We start from the raw sequence: 18,282 nt of genomic DNA, 5'->3' as shown, positions 1-18,282 counted from the left end.
AGGTTCGAGAAGTGTTTTTTTTTTTTTTAAAAAAAATTTTCGCATCAAACAAATGCATAAATCTCTTAAAAAGCTCTTATGACTTAATTGGATTTCAAAATCAGATAAATATTCATTTAGATATCGAAATCTAATCGAATATCGAAATTCAAAAACTTGTATATTGGCTTTCGATATCCGATATACAAGTTTTCATATTTCTTTGTTATCAAATTTTGAAATTCGATGAAGACTAAATCGATTTTCGACATCCTATACATGCCTTCTCGTGTTTTGAAAATCAACACTTACACAACACAGTTTGAACCCCTTTCCTTTTTCTCGTTGAAAACAGCTTGTATATAAACATCATAATACAAATCCAACCTATTTCTACATCTACAAACATATTATAATGAAAAAAAAATTAAACAAGGAACGAATGAGAATATACCAACCTTGAGCAACAACGAAAATGAAGGAAGAAAAAGCTAAAGAAATGCATTGAATATAGCTGAAGCTAGAAGCTGATCCACGAACAAGAAGAAGTTGATCTCGAAGAAGAAGAAACTGATGTGTGGATCTCTCTGGAGAAAGATGGAGAAAGTGAACAAGAGGGGAAAAAGTTGGAGAAAGCAAAGATAGGCTTCGAAGCTTGAGATTCGAAATAGAAAGAGAAAGAAATGCAAGAAATATCTTCGAAGAACAACAAAACTAGGTCAAAGAATCTAGTCAAAGATTACCTACATTTTATTAAAAATTAACGACGTTTTAGTGGGGGGCATTACCGATATTTAAGAAAATTTTGGAGGTGTAGGGTGAAACCCCAGAAATGGTGAAATTCCCAAAAGCCTATTCACACGTGACATGATTCGCGTCTTGGGCCAAAAGCAGTAGCAGTCCATAATGCTTAATTGTGGGCTTCTTCCTGTATCCTATTGTTTTCTTCCTGTATCTCTAAATTTTTCCTTGCTTTTCAATTTGTCCTTCCCAAACGATTTTGTACCAAAATGTCAAATTCGGTGTAACATGAACTAAAAGTTGTAATCCGTTAAGTGTCCAAAGGTACAATTTATTCAATGCATTAAGACAAACAACACTTCTCAATCGAGTAGGAACACACTGGATTCCTTAATCCTGATTGAATATCCCACATTCTCCAATACAAACAAACTAGATTTGAATACAAAACACTAGCAACACCAAAAACAACAAATTCATTTTCATCTAGTATCCACAACAAGAAAACCCAATTAATCATCATATTTTCATTTGGTAACAATAATGAGAAAATCCTATTAAATAAGAGGAAAAAGAAGATTGAATAACGATGAATGAGGAAGACATATGGTAATGTCGGTGGTTCTTTTGGCTGATGACACACCCTAGTAGACCTGCAAAAACACTAGCAGTCACATCCAGCTCTGACAATAAGGGATGAGTGAGGTTGCAACACCTTAGCTTCATGACTTAAGTCTAAATGGTAATCCATGGTGGCTTGTGAAACCTTAGCAACTTGGGAAGGGGATGCACTAAGGAGGAAGAGGGAAGCAGTACTGGTGGACCAATGGAGCCTTTGTGTAAAAATTAAGTGTGTAGCATTATGATGAATGGAATCTGGTAGTTTCTTGAAGAACTCTTCTCCCTTGTGTGGTGTTTTGAAATTTGGATCTCAAATACATAATCAGATCTCAATCTAATAGATATTTAACCATATTTCTTAATTTGGTAGAATAAAACAAATTGAATTGCATAATTTTGTACATAGTGACTACATCTCATAAATTCGATAGAATTGGAATACTTAATCTGGTTATATCCATAATCTGATGAAATTAATTGATTTTCACAATCCGATACCAATACAAACCATATCTCATAATCAAGGGAACAAAACCAGATTCCAAAGTCTAGAATGTTCATTTTCAAATTGAACTAGTAATCTGATTAGATCTCTTTGAATCTGATAACTTTAATCACATTTCACAATCTAGTAATCCAACACACTGGATTTGTGAATGTTCACCATATTTGGGAATATGGTTTTGTAAAGTCATTTATGTTTAGTTAATTTTGTAATCAAATTTTATTTATGTGTACTGAATTTTAAAATCTAATTATGTGAAATTATGTGTTCACTGCATTTTGAAATTTGGTTTTACATATTTGTGTACCAAGTTTCGAAATTCGTTTATGTGAATTTGTGTTCACTAGATTTTGAAATTCAATGTTACTTGTGCGTACCAAATTTTGAAATCCAGTTATGTGAACCTCATTCTGTAATTCGGTCTTTCCCTTATGTTAATTGGAATACGTAATCCGATTGTCTCTTTCCGAATCTAGTACCTTTAATCGAATTTCACATTTTTATATGCCGTCAATACATTGAAACAAAGATACAGTACCTTTAATCGAATTTCACACTCCTAAATGTCGTCATTACATCGAAACAAAAACCTACACCCCTTATCCATAATCTGACCCCGTTACTCCTTCACAAAAACCTAAACCTAGTGAAAGTCAATAGGACCATTTGGCCATTATGAAAAAATTTGGGGTGCAAAAAATGTTAGTAGGAAACGATAAATGCACAGGTTACACCTAACAAGTAATATCTCTTTATAGGAATTTATGCAACACATGACAACTCTAGCAATTTGCAATTCAATTAGACAAAAAATTTTCACAAAATACATAGAAACTCTTTTTAGTATTTTTTCAAGTGGTTGGTCTATAAGAGAAATTTAAAAAAGAGCATATACAATTTTCAATACTAGATTTTATACACTCCATTCTCATATATTAAAAAAAGAAATCTCAATTTCAATTTCAAGTTAAAATAAACTCACAAGAATATTCTCACGCATCCAAAAAAATCTTAATTCCAATTTTAAGTTAAAATAAACTAACAAGATTACTCAGATCATATCTTTAGTCACTTTAAACCTCATAACTCAATAGTTCCAATTCATTAAATCATCAACAAACAACGATAAATTAAGTTCCAATACATACACACATACTACATACATACACACATACATACATACATACACACGTACACACATACATACATACATACACACACATACGTACATATACACACATACATACATATACACATATAGACATACATACATACACACATACAAACATACACACACACATACATATACATATACATACATACACACATACAAGCATAACACATATATACATGCACACACACACATACATAAACACATACGTACATGCATACACACATACATCATTACACACATACACACATACATACATACACACATACACACACACATACATACATACACATACACAAACATATACGCACACATATATGTATGCACACTCACACATACTCCCAAACTCTAGCCTATCACAATACCTGGCCACTGGTTAAAAAAATCAAAACCTTGAGGTATGAGGATACATACATAGTGATAAAAGAGGGAGAATGGTGAGGGAGCTTTTTGAAATGGAATGATGATCAAAGAAGAAGAATATTAAGAAATACGTTCTTGATTTATGAAAAACTAATGGGAAGGGACATCATTGTGCTTTTGGAAGAGGAAAATGAGAAAGAATGATTGGTATTAGTCAGTTAGAGTTTTTTATATTATTTAATTGAATCATAAAAGAAATATATAATATTATAATATGAGAGCAATAAGAAATTTAGGAGATGCAAAAACAATCTCCCATATTTTTTATTTGTTTAAGAGAGCTTAAACTGCTTGAAGTTATCGCTTGTCTTTTCGTTATATTCAAATTAAAACCTAAGACACAATTTCTTTCTATATGTCTCTACAACTTTCTTTTTTTACCTTTATAATTTTTTTTTTTGTTTTTCCCTTTTTGAATCATATAATTGGGAATATTTTTTTACTCTTGAATTCTATAATTTGAAAAGTATTTTTTCTATTTAAAAAATATTTATGAATGGCATAATCTAAAAATTTATTTTGATTTCTGAATTATATAATCTAAAAGTTGTTGTCATTTTTTCATCATAGATGACAAAATGGGAAGTTTCTTTTATATATGAGAGTGCATAAAGAAATGTTTGGTGGTGCAGAGAAATATTTATGGCTGTGCAATAAGAAACTTCGAGCTTAAGAACTTGCAGTCCAAAGCAGGTTTAACCTTGTAATATTTGAAAGGCCCAACCTCTCTCTAGTACGCAACTTTATAATGTTTTGATCACATCAAGAATTTCTTTATCTCAATGAGAAATGGCTTATTGTTAAATAATATTTAATTTTTAGCCAAAAGTTACTAAGTATTAAAAAAGTTATTAATGGTTTACAAAAGTAGTCAACGGTCATCCACTCTTATTATATTTATATGACGAATCTGCATTAAATTAAAAAGTGAAGTTTTCGATCTCAATTTGCGAAATAATTGGTCAACTCATCTAAATAATAAAAGAATAAATTTGACTGCACTTCTTAGATTTAAAAAAAAAAAACGAATAAAAAATCTTACTTCAATGCTTTTTATTCTTTCCGTGTAATTAATTAATTCAAATTTCAAGTTAAGATGATTTTTGTTATTTGGATATTTAGTACGAATTTTAATCTCATCATATTGTTTAAAATGTATTGAATTAGCTGTTATATCCTTCTAACATTTAAAATACAATAATACCATCAATGTTTCATTTTTCAATAATAGAAATTACCTATAACTCATGGAAGATTGAATATTCTATTTTTTTTTTCTTTTTAGAAAAAACCTCAATTATCTCTTAAGTATATTTTCAAAAAAATTACTTGAATTTACACGTTACATAACAAAACAGATAAGAATTCTCTTTAAACATTTGAAAATATAATCTCGCAATCTAATACAAAGTAGTTCGTATGAAATAAAATAATAACAAAATCACCTTATAAAAATAAAATTACAAATTAAATAGTAACAATTTTAATTAACACTGTCAATTAACACATTAAAAATTCAGTAGTTATTCATAGATTTCGTAAAAATTCAGTAGTTACCATATAGATTTAAAAATTTATAATATTCACAAAAATTATTTGTTACTTGTTAGAGAAATTGGTAATAGCTTAGTTGTACCTTTCACACATGTTTACAATTTTAAGGAAATTTTTTTTTAACAATTATTTTTTTGACAACGGATATTTTATTATTAGTTTGTTTTAAATATTTTTTAAATATAAATTTAAACAAACCAATAAAATAATGATAGATATTTTGTTATCAAAAAATTATTAAAAAAAATTGTTAAAATATTATGCGAGTGGAAAGAAACTTATAAATGATTTTGGTCATAATTAGTTGATACAGGTAAGTCATTTTCATTTTAAATTTACTTTAAAAATGTTAACTTTAGGGGTTAAATAATCTTTATATTTGTGTTGATATTTTTTTATTTGTATCACAAATATTTTTCAAATCATCACACGATTAAAAAAAATAATAATAAAGTAATATAAATATATATATATATATATATATATATATATATATATATATTTAACACATTAAAAAAAAGTAAAATAATCATAAAAAAGCTTTTGTATTATTATTATTTAAAATAACATTAAATAAATATAGAAAATTTATCTATTTTGATATATTTTAAATAATTTATAATTTGGATTATTAGTTATTACTTTATTGATTTATATGTATTGAAACGGATGAAAGATAAATTATGATATAAGTAAATGTAAACAAATTATAAAAAAAAAATGTTAAAATATATTTTTTTTATAATGATTTGTGGCTGAGATATCCAAAAAAGTCAGAAATTGAGTTTTAGAGCTTACCTTCCACAACGTGAACAAAGTCTCTCACCTACCACCAACTCTCGTTCGTCCAATTCATGGTATAAAAAAGAACAAAGACTTCCTTGTCATCTTTGTCCCAATTATTCTTTCTCATGACAACTTCTTCATCATAGTTTATTCCAACCAAAACCATTTTTCATCAAACTGCTCTGATAAATGGAAAACCAGCACCAATCATCAAAAACTTCTGAAGTAGATGCTCCTCTCCATTCAATTGGATTTCAGATTCAAGATTTGTCTCCGAAAAGGGTATCTGGCTATCTCCCCGTTACACAAAAGTGCTGCCAGGTTTTGCTTTCTTTACACAAAAAAAAAAAAAAGAAACCTTTTACTTTGTTCTGGTTTTTTGTTTGTCTTTAGTAAAGATGAGAACTTGTTGGTTTAATCTTGCACATGGTGAAGCCCTTCAAGGTGCTGCACGGAGGGGTGTCGGCATTGGTGGCAGAGGCTCTTGCGAGCATAGGTGCCCACATGGCTTGTGGTTACAAAAGAGTGGCTGGGATTCAGCTGAGCATCAACCATTTGAAAAGTGCTGTGCTTGGTGACTTGGTCTATGCAGAAGCTACCCCTGTAAATGTTGGCAAAACCATTCAGGTATTTCATTTTCTTCTTTCTCTTTTTCTCGGCTTAATCCACAGATCCAATCAATTAGACTAAACATCAAACATATTCATAACCAAGTGAATGTGCACGTGTTGTTGACCCAAAAGAGTAAAGTGAGTATATTTGGGTTTAGGAATGGATTGGAACTGATAACCACCCTGAAAGTATATTTTAGGATCTGTTTTTAAGACAATTCACTTCCCTCATGTTTTGTGGGTTTCCATTGTAAGTTCTTAGGTTGGTGGAAGTGAGGATGTTGGAGATTGGAATGTCAAAATTGACCATTTTCAGGAGGCTGCTGCTAGTATTATTTAGTGATATAAATATCTTTCCATGTTTAGAATTACATAATTAAATTATGCTGAAAAAAGGCATAATCTTTCCATGTTCCTTAATGCTTTTGTTTTTGATGAAATCAGGTATGGGAGGTGAGAATGTGGAAGGTTGATCCTTCAGACAAAGAAAAGAGATCTCTGACATCATCGTCAAGGGTTACTCTACTGGCCAACATGCCTGTCCCAGACAATGCAAAAGATGCAGCAGAAACACTGAGGAAGCATGCTAGACTGTGAATATTTTTCCTTCTGCATAACCAAAACTTTCTTCCTTCCTCGAGGAAAGGATTGTTTTGAGTGCTTCAAAATGTAAACCAATGTAATAATTTAATTTCTTGTAATTATAAACGGATTAATATATATGCGATGTTTTTTAATAGCATAATCTTTTTTTTTTACGAGGATAGATGGTTTTGTAAGAAGTTAGAATTCAGATAAATCCAATCCTAACTTCTTATTTCAATAATTTTTTCAAAGAAATTTGTTGAATGGAAAACTGTTCAAGACTTTCTTAACGATTTTCAAATTTCTTTAACATATATATATATATATATATATATATATATATATATATATATTAATTTAAATTTAATATATAATTAATTTATTTTGATATTTTAATTTAGTTTTTAAATTTTAACAATTTTAAAATTATTTTTATTATAAAATTTACAAAATCTTTAACATATATTAGAAGATTTCAGAAACCTGTTAACATAATTTTCTAAATTTTATTTCTTAATTTAAAATTAATAAATAATTAATTTATTTTAATATTTTGATATATTAAATTAAATTATATATTTTTTAAATTTTATAATAAAAATAAATTAAAATACTTGTTAAATTAAAAAAATATTAAAATATTAAGTAAATAAATTATTTATTAAAATTTAAATTAAAAAACGAAATTTAAAAAATATGTTAAACGTTTTTTATTAACGAAGAAAACCATTTAATATATTTTCTTAAATTTTGTTTTTTATTTAAAATTAATAAACAATAAACTTCTGTTAATATTTTAATATGATTTAATATACTAAAATATGTTAAATCATATTTTATATTATTATTAATATTATTTTGATTATTATTTTTAATAATATTATTATTATAATTGTAATAATTATTATGAAAATAATAACATGTATTAAAATAAACTAAATATTCTTTAAATTTTATATTAAAAATAATTTAAAATTTTTGTTAATATTTAAAAATTTAATTAAAATATTAAAATAAATTATATATTTATTAAATTTTAAATTAAAAAAATTAAAAACGTGTTAAGTTAACATATTTTCTAATAAATTTTGAAAATCTTTCAAGTCTTTAACGGTTTTAAAATATTGGTAAAAAACATTTAACATATATTTTTACAAAAATTACCAAAAAAAAGAAATCAAAATTCAACATTTCAGAATTCAATTTTTAACCTTTCAAAAAATCGTATTTGCTATCCTCGTAAATAAATAAATATAAGTATGTTATGTTAGAAAAAAAAAATCCAATATATATATGGATAAAAAAACTACCACTACAAAGCAAACACCACCTATAAAAAATCATCATTACATCATTTTTTAAAGTTATTATAGAAGTCAAAAAATTTATGATATACCTAACAGTGGTACGTACATTACCTACTTTTTTTCAATGTATTAATTTTAAAATAAGATCCACTAAAAAGATAAGGTTTTCTTAAGCAATCAATAAAAAGGGTGGTCCAATTTAATTTTGATTTGTGTAACATAAATGTCAATAAATTGTAAAGAGTGTTAGAGATAATAGACGTAGCACTGTTATCTGCACAAACATTGAATTGAATTGAATGAGTCTTAAAACCAAATATACTTAGAGGACAAATGATATAGCACTCTTCTCTGCGCAAACTTTGAACCAGTCTTAAAACCCAAGATATCTTACAGAATAAATACGGAAAAGAATTCCAATTTATAACACTAAACGCGCAAACCTAATCTTATAAATCGTTTTCTAATCTTACAAGTCGGTTTTGTAAAATTGAATTAGATTTAAACTCATTTTTTAATATAGTATTAGAGTCATGATTAAAAATCTATCTTATCAATGTCTATTCTTTCTTGGACATTTCTATTTTACTTATTATCGAACTTTTTGAATCACCTAATTTCTACTATTACGTACTAGAAATGTTTATATTTCGACATAAAAAAAGTATAAGATGAATTTATAATATATGATTAAAGTAGTGCCTAAACCTAATGCATTTGAAAACTCATCAACACTGCCAAATCTAAGATTTAAAAGCAGAACAGAAGGCAGTGACTCCACAATAAAAGATCAGCCCGACCAATAAATGGACCGGAGTAAAGTTATACATATACTCTTCTGAAAACATAAATGAAGCTTAAGAATAACATAATGAAATTGTTGGCAAATTGTGGTTGATTGACTTAGCAGTATCAATTTGAGGAAGATATTTATTTTCTATAATTAAAAGATTGTTGTTAGGATTTATATGTAATTACTCTCTGTAAATAGAAAATCTCTTATAATTTCTCCCTTTATTGCATATCTCTTGCAATTTTCCATATTAACGTAAAAATATTCTATGCTGCCTATTTAATAAAAGAGGATTGCAGAATACAAGTAAGTTGTTTTAAGCAAAGAAATCATCTATACACTATATTTTCTCTCGTCTTGGTATTTTGACAATTTTAACAGGGCAAGTTTTATGGATTTCCTGCTGTGAGAAGCTCAGTGGTATGAAAGAGAGAAAACGGTAGCATGCCATGAAGCATGTCAACCAACCAAAAGAAGACAAGGAACACCTGACTCATCGACAACTCCAATGCAGAAAAAAGATCAATGAAGAAAATATAAGGTACTGAAGAGACCTTTCAGGCAACTTAAGATAAGTTCTTGCTTCATAAACCCATAAAAAAGATGTGTGGTGTATCCACCAATTCTTGGTTATAGATTGAACATTACCACCAAACTTATTATCACCAAACACAAACGAAAAAATAATCAAATTAGAAACAGATTATAAGTTTCATGAAACATGTTACACATATATAACATGCATCATGTGTGAAGAAACTTTACACAACAACAAAGAAGAATCAGAAATCCTAAAACTCACTGTGTTACAAAACAGACTGGCTGAAATACTTAATCTGATTCAATTGTATGTTACCTTTCTTTCTTTCATGTTTCTAGAAATAACTTGTGTATTATATATGGTTAAAAGGCAAGGGACTAAAAAACCAGATAAATTTGATTCTTCTACGGAAAACTTCATGAGAAACTGTGGCTTGAAGAAATTGGTTTATCTCACAGTTGTCTTTTCTAAGTTTCTTCGTAATTCACTTCATATTTATTATACTTTTCCTTGCTATGTTTAATTCGTTGATTTTAAGTTCATGCAGAGCATTTCCATCAAGAGTGTTTTAGGGTTGATGATGATTACAATATTCCAATGAACTTAACTTTCAACAGGGTAGATTCTGATATCGATGATAACATTATGAAGAAGGAAGAACTCAAAAGAACATATTAAACTAACTCATATATTAATATATAAATCAAACAAATCAGCAGAAGCGATTTTCCATAATTTTTACAAACTCAATGAAATCTATTCTTCCATCTTGATTTGTATCAAAGATTGTGATCATCTTGTGGCAGTTCTCAAGTTCTGCTGCTTGTGTCAATCCCAGAATGGAGAGAACTCTATGCAACTCTTTGGCATCGATAAAGCCATCTTTGTTCTCATCAAAAACATCAAAAGCCTGTTTCACCTCCTCCAAACTTGGCTCCTGCTCCTCAAACAGTTCAGAAAGCTCCTTGGAACCATACTTCTCTTGAAGTTCCTCACTTTCTGAGCTGCAAAACAATCCCAGTTTCGCCATCACCGTTTTGACCTCATCCCTCTCAAGATAATTCTCACCATCTATGCTTCTCTTTGACTCCTTCTCTTGGTGGCTAAACGCAGGCTTCGATACCTGCTCCTCTTCCCTCACCTTTGAGTAACTAGAGTGAAGTTGGCACAGAAGGAAAAGCCAAAAACTAGAGAAAAAACTCTGGATTTTGTAGAAACATGTATAGTACAAGGAAAGGTCTACCAAACCAAACAAGGGAGAAGTTGAGTTGCCATCATTCTGAGATGCCCTCCCTTCTGAAATAACAAAGTCAATTCTTCCTATAGTCATGGCTGCAGATATGTGCAGAAAATTGTGATCCTTTGTGCAGTAGGTGCCTGAAATTGTTATTGTTAAGTTGTTAGTTAGCCTACAAAGATAAGAAATGTTGCTGTGGTGTTGTTTAAGGTTGTGTTGATGGTCTTTATAAATATAACTCAAAAGTTGGAACTTTGAAGCAGCCTGAACAGTCAACCCAGAAAGCTGAAGGAAGGTGCTTCACAAGTTCATCTGGAATTTGAAAGAAAGTATGGCTATTTCTTGACAGCATCAAAGGAAATTTCCTGTCATTGTGTGGATTTTTTCTTAGGTTGATGTGGTCTTAGAAAGAAAGGTATATGTCAGGCTGGCCTGCTTTGTCTATGTCTTCTTCTGATTTCATTATGCATAAAATATATTTTATGCTAGACTTTCTGCCATGTTTTTCGGTCAAATAAAAAATAAATGCAAAAAGACAAGTTTCAGTAGTTTCCAAGAACTGAGTGACCACTATTTTCCTACCATCATATCATATCATGCATCACATTTCCACTTCTAAGATATTAATAATTGGATTATAAAACCATATATTACATTAAACTATTAAAGTGATTTATGGTAATTTTTAATGTAAATTTTCTTTTACATTGAATTCAAAATACAAGTTTTATCACAGTTATTATGAAAATCAACTCGTTTACCAAATATGATCATTCATTATTGAATTAGTGCATGAACTATAATCTTATTTAATTAATTAATTTCTAATCATAGGTTTTTAACGGTGCAGTGTGAATCTAACAATCCAATTCATATATCTTCCGTCTTACAAATTCGCTACGTCCACTCATTTGTAGACATCAACTTAGTTACGTAACTACATTTAAAGGCTTTTATAAACATAGTTGTGTCTTTTACGTTGGCTAATGGTCGGGTCGTTTTATAGTAACTTTGTGTTGAATCTTCCTTGCAATCTTCTCATCTATTTAATAGTCTATAACTGACATATTTTTATATTTATTTAACATGTAATATAGGATAAAACAATAATAGAAAATAAAATTTTGTATTTAAAAAATAATGAAAAATAAAAATAAAAAGATTATATGTGTCAAAATATCCTTTCTCTTCTTTAACTTTTCCAACTTTATTATTTTTTGGACCCGCTTTTTGAACCATATTTTAAAAAATATTTTTTTTTTACATATTTAAAGTTTTTATATTCATCTAACATTATTCTTTTCTATTTTTTACTTTCTTCTTTTTTAAAAAAATACAAAAGTTTATATTTTTATAATATTTTATCTTTATATTATGTGTAAAATAAATGTAAAAATGTATAGTCTTTTTTTATTAGTACAATCAGTTTGATAGGTTAGGGAGAAAGTTTTGAAATGAAATTGTTGGAAGTTCTATATCGACTAGATATAAAGGTCAATTTATAATATATATATATATATATATATATATATATATATATATATATATATATATATAAAAGTGATATGCAAACTTCATTTTATAAGTCGGTTTTGTAGAGTTGAGTTAGGCCGAAACCCACTTTCTAGTATGTAATCAGAGCCGTGGTTAAAAGCATATCCTAGTGATATTTTTTGTTTATTGGACATTTCTATTAAAGTGCTCAATTTCTACTATCACGCACAAGATGTCTATATCTCGGCTAAAGGGGTGTATTGGAAGTCCTATATCAACTAAAAATAAAATCAATTTATAATATATAATCTCATCTAATAAGTCGGTTTTGTATATTTAAGTTAGGTTAACACCTACTTTTTAGTGGGAATATTAAAAAATGCACCTACATGAGTAGTTTCTCCACTATTAAATACCTTTTTGGTTTTGGGAGTATTTTCTAGGAAATAAGTGTGTTTACTTTTATCATAGGTTAGACCAAAAGACCGTGTAATATTTTTATATTTCCCTCTGTCGTTGGGAAGAAACGAAAAATTCAATGTCAACTAACCCTTGATTTTATTGCCTTTACTCATGTGTTAGTCTCCTAAGTTTTTCAATGTGAAACAATTAATTGGTTGCTTCTCATATAAGAACTGTAAATTAGTAAAATAAATTTCCAAGAAATTTAAATATAAAAATATTGTTACCTGGATTGCGTAGTTCTTCAGATGATCACCGCGACTGCAGAAGATTCTCCTTGTTCAACCAAGATTTCAACATTCAAGAGTTTAGAAAAAAAAATATAAAACACGAATTTAAAAGTAAATAAGATATCAATACTTATTTATAGACTTTTGAATCCTCAAAAAAAGATTGAAAAGATAACTAATATAGCTTGTGATTAGTTATTGAGTATATAAAATATCATCATTTAATTATAACTAATCAAAAATATATCCAAATTGTACATATACTAAATAAATATTGTTGTATATACTTGGTTAGAAATATATTTATAAATATATCGGTTTGGATATATATATATATATATATATAATCTAATGACGAAGGATGAGAAATAAAGACACCCAAATTTATTATCCAAGTTAGTTGAACCAACCTTCTGAATTTTGAGTCTATAAGAACATAAGTACGAAGTAGAGTCAATGCCATAATTATTAAATAATTTATGTTAATTTTTTCGTATAAAATTGATGAGTAGTTCAACTATTATTTCACACGAAAAACAGTGAGATGATATTTATTTAAAGGTAGTTTTTCATGAATAATTTCCAATTTGTTTTTCATGAATTTTAAAATTGTTTAGTTCAGTTCAAAACCATAATAATCACTTTATTAACTATGTACAGTAAATATTTAACAATGCTTTAAAAGATGTTATAATTATCATGAATCTCGTATTTATAAACATATATCTATAAACAACCTCTTGATTCTTAGGAGATATTAATAAAATAAGAATATAATAACAAATTTTATAATTAAATTTTGTTAACGGTTAAATGAGTTTTTCTTAGAACCGTCAAAATGGGTCATAACCCGCGAGTTAACCCGTCTCGTCACGGGTTCGGGTCAGGTTGAGTTTGAAAAATACAACCCACTTATATGCGGATCAGATTTCAACCCAGCTCATTTAGACTCGGCTCATGTGGGTTGAACCTGTGGTGAACCGGGTTGGCCCACCAACCCACCTACCTAATTTTATTTTTTTAATTTATTATTTTATTCATGAAACCCTAAAAAATAAAATATTTTCTTCACTAACTGTGTATACCAAAAAAAAAAGTAACCTCTGCTCTCACAAATCACTCTGACGGTACTTGCTCTCATTTGACGGTGCTCTTATCCTCACTTTACTGAAATTCTTTAAGGAGCAGGTAAAACACCCTTCCATTTTTCTTCTCTTTTCTCCACATTTTTGTTTTCTCACTTCCCTTTCTTCTTTTTTTTCAAAAACCCTATAATGACAAAAAATAAGGGTTTGCGAATTTGTTTTTTTGTTCTGGGGATTTGAAGACATGAAATGATTTTTTTCATGTTCTGACATGCTTGTATCAGATTTTGTTCATTTTATTTAAACAATTTGAGTATACATTATTTGAACAAACTCTTTTTTATATCTTTGAATTTGAGAAATTATGTTACAGATTAAACTATTAATTTTTTTGTTGATGTTATTGAGTACTGATTGTCTTTTTTTTTTTATTAATATTTTTTTTATTGATTGTCAGAATTGTTCTAGTATTAGGAAAATCTTTATTAGTGAATTTGGAGACAACAAGAAGGGTCAAGGGTTACAACAAAAACAAAAAATGATGAATATAAGAAACTTATTTGTATGATTTTTGTGTTTGTTTTTGAATGACATTTGGATTATATTGTACTTTTTATTATTATTTTGAAGTGTCTTTAACATAATTTTTTAAGAGTGAAAATTGTTTAAATTTAAATTTTGTATTTTTTTATTTTGAAAAAAATGTAATTAAATGAGCTAGTGAGCCAACCCGTTTATCCACCAACCCGTGGTGGATCGGGTCGGATTCAAGTTTTTCTGACTCGTTAATAAATAAGCTGGGTTAGTTTGGCTCACTAAGTAACCAACCCGTGATAACTCTAATTTTTCTTTATATCTTCGAATTACTCTTTGTTAAAAAGTTTATTATTAGATTTGATAACATATCTTGAACACACGATAAATAAAAGCTTACATAAGATTACACCGAGAAATTAAATATGTGATCTATATGTTTAATGAAATGAGATGCTGTCTCATTGTTGTAAATTAAATATAATCTCCAGCTGTTTTTATTAAAATTAATATTTAAAACTTACAAAAACTTACTTATTTTTGTTTTATTTTTATATCTACAAAAACCGATTTAATAAGAATTGTCTATTTAACTGTCTAATAAAATTAAATTTATTAGAATGTTAACTCGGGAAGAATTTATTATTAATATCCTTAAACGATATTAAATATATATATATATATATATATATATATATATATATATATATATATATATATAATCCTTTACGCTAAAGTAAAACTTTTAATATTGTATAAAACTTATATATTTTTATAATGTACTATAAATAATTAAAAAAAATAATCCCTCTCTCTCTCTCTTTTTCTCTCTCTATATATATATATATAACATATCATGTGATGATTAAAAAATTACTTTTAATTTGTAATCAAATAATAATAGAAAAATTTTGTTTGTATCGTTCTAATAATAACGAACAAATCACAATAATAATAACGACTTTAAAAAATAAATAATTAAATTACGAACAATAAATAAATTCTAAAATTTAAATTCCTGAATTAAAATTTCAAAAAGATGTCCCTAGTTCTCTCGGATTTAAATTCCAATTCTTTCAACTCTAGAATTTAAATTCTGGAACAGTAGAAAGATAACAGTGTGACAGTAGAATAATAATAAAAAAGGGGGTGTGAAAAGTATTCATCAGATAGTAAATCAAGAGCCCAATTATTTGTTTCTTTTTTTGCGTGAGAAAATTACAAGGCTTTTTGTTTGGGTACAGTGTCTTTTGCAAGTCCAATTCTTCCCTTCTTCATGGGTGTTAATGCCTCCACCTCCTCAATCTCATCCTTCACTTCTCTTTTTTTTTTTTTTTAACTTTTCCTTAATTGTATAACCAATGTCTGGTAATGTCATCCACTTGTTCCTGTTACCCTGTTATGAATAAAACAAGTTGTTAGATAAAATAAATATAATAAATAAAATACATAAAAAAGGATACACACTTACCGTCGACTGTGGCTCCACCAACAAAGACTGTTTCAGTTTGTCTACTACATCAGTGCCTCCTAATAGTCTTCCGTATTCATCACGCCAATTACTGAGTTCTTTGTACAAATCATTTCTAATATCGGGCCATGAATCTTCTCCGAGTCCTAATAACGCAACAATGCATCTATATCCACAGTGACCATCAGCCACAACATCAACAACGTCCACAATGAAAGGGTGGGTAATAGAATCAAACTGGTCTATCATTGCAACTTTTTTTTCTTCACTACATTTAGCTTTGATTGTAATTTACTTTTCACAGATGAAGATTCCATGGTTGAATGAAAGGCGTCGACATACTCAAAATATGATGGATCCCGCGTAGTAGACTTTTCTATTCGTTGAACTTTTCTTTTTTTTGCACCCTTTGTCTTGACTTTATCTAATGGAGGGACCATTGATGTCAATGTAGGACAAGTAATGTCAAGTAACTTTTGCTTAATGGTGACTTTACCTCCAATGTCAGTCTCATTGAATCGTTCTTTTATTTCTTTCAACACATCTTTAATGGATAGATGGGGCTCAATTTCATTTGATTCAACATTTGAGAAATACAATCTTTGCCACATGATATGAAATTCACTCACAGGGATCATCCCAGGATCATACCGTGCTAATTCACATGCACAGGGGACACCAAATGTACGTCTCAATATGCATCCACACTTTGTTGAGTCCAATCCTATATGTTGCACTCTTTCCAATTCCTCGGCAATGAGATCTAATGCATATCGAGATACATGCCCAATAAGTTGTCTATATCTGTATCCTTTAAAAGGGTCACTTGTGAGCAACTGACTTTTTTCAAATGACGTCTTAATCTTGTTGTGTTGTAGGGTAACAAAGTTATGAATATTATCCCAACAAGAACACAAATCACCCATATTATTGCTTAGAATTGTCTTCAGACTCGCATGAGCAGACTCAACCCTGAAATAAAAAAAAAATAACATCAACAAGTGCAAATAAATATTTATCTACAAAACGAATAAATAAAATAACATTACAACATACCTGTTTGTGGTTGTGTTTCCTAAATGCATTACTTTGTTCGTCCAGACCTTTACAAAATATGTACTATACGGAATAATCCAAGTCTGATTCACATATTCAAAGAACAAAGGCCATTCACTACTTGCGTATTGAAGACCATTCACATACTCAACAAACAAGTTCTCATCAGCGCAATCCATCACATTTTCCCATGCATACATCAACTCATCCCAAGCCTCTTTAGAACGAACTAATATTTTGCATTTAGCTAAAACATCTTTATGGACGTGGAACCGACATAACATCTGATATGACTCAGGGAATACATTTACAATGACATTCATCAAAGCCAAGTCTCGATCAGTGACAATGACTTTAGGACCACCCTCAGATGTTATAAATAAACTTTTCAGCTTTTCCAAAGCCCATGTGAAATTACTGTGCCTTTCAGTAGACAAGAAAGCAAATGTTGCTGAGAAGGTTAAACCTGTACATGTCATGCCCACAATCTCAAGCAACGAAAGTCTATATCTGTTTGTTTTATATGTGGAATCCATCATAAATACAACATTAAATGAGTTTAACAATTTCACCGCATCAGGATGTGTCCAAAACACGTCAGTAATAACCTTTGAATCGTCGGCACACCTACTCCAAATGAATGTAATTATCCCGGTCCAACAACATCATAAGTTGTTGTAGTTCAATTTTGAACCCTCTTAATGATCGTTTATATGTTTGCCTTGCGTTGTAGATTTGATTAATCGTTGTGACATTTCGATCATTGTTTTGTTTGAGGGTTAATAAAATATTTGCAGGTATAACTTTACTCTTTGTCATATCAACCAGTAATGACTTCTCACTCATATTTAACCTGCAGCATAAGGGTGTCCAACTAAAGTTTCAGCCAACTCATGGTTGTGATGTCCACACATCACATTCAACACCCATCCATGCTCATTTAAACATGATCTATCCTTCAATCTAAACGGACACTCACATTTACGAGTGCCATATATGTGACACCCGGGCACTGGCGAGGGCGGGGAGTGACTGCCGATGCGAGAGGCACGGAGTGCGGCTCCTGGCAGGCTTCGAAGTGGAAGGGACACATGGA

General features: G+C 29.0%; 2 protein-coding genes across 2 annotated transcripts; one reads left to right on the top strand and one right to left on the bottom strand.

Annotated features, from left to right (window-relative positions):
* The first annotated feature begins 5,803 nt into the window (after positions 1–5,803).
* On the top strand, positions 5,804–7,128 carry LOC106758875 (1,4-dihydroxy-2-naphthoyl-CoA thioesterase 1). Its single transcript, XM_014641877.2, has 3 exons — positions 5,804–6,101; positions 6,216–6,407; positions 6,836–7,128. Exons 1-3 carry the CDS (start codon positions 5,970–5,972, stop codon positions 6,986–6,988), a joined length of 477 nt encoding a protein of 158 aa, XP_014497363.1. The 5' UTR covers positions 5,804–5,969; the 3' UTR covers positions 6,989–7,128.
* A 3,161-nt stretch (positions 7,129–10,289) lies between these two features.
* On the bottom strand, positions 10,290–11,298 carry LOC106758782 (probable calcium-binding protein CML45). Its single transcript, XM_014641767.2, has one exon. The coding sequence runs from the start codon at positions 10,945–10,947 to the stop codon at positions 10,330–10,332; it is 618 nt and encodes a 205-aa protein (XP_014497253.1). The 5' UTR covers positions 10,948–11,298; the 3' UTR covers positions 10,290–10,329.
* Between the last annotated feature and the right edge of the window lie 6,984 nt (positions 11,299–18,282).

The sequence above is a fragment of the Vigna radiata genome, chromosome 4 (genome assembly GCF_000741045.1).
Source record: "Vigna radiata var. radiata cultivar VC1973A chromosome 4, Vradiata_ver6, whole genome shotgun sequence".
In the NCBI taxonomy this organism is placed as follows: domain Eukaryota; kingdom Viridiplantae; phylum Streptophyta; class Magnoliopsida; order Fabales; family Fabaceae; genus Vigna; species Vigna radiata.
This window is presented reverse-complemented; position numbering and strand designations above follow the sequence as displayed.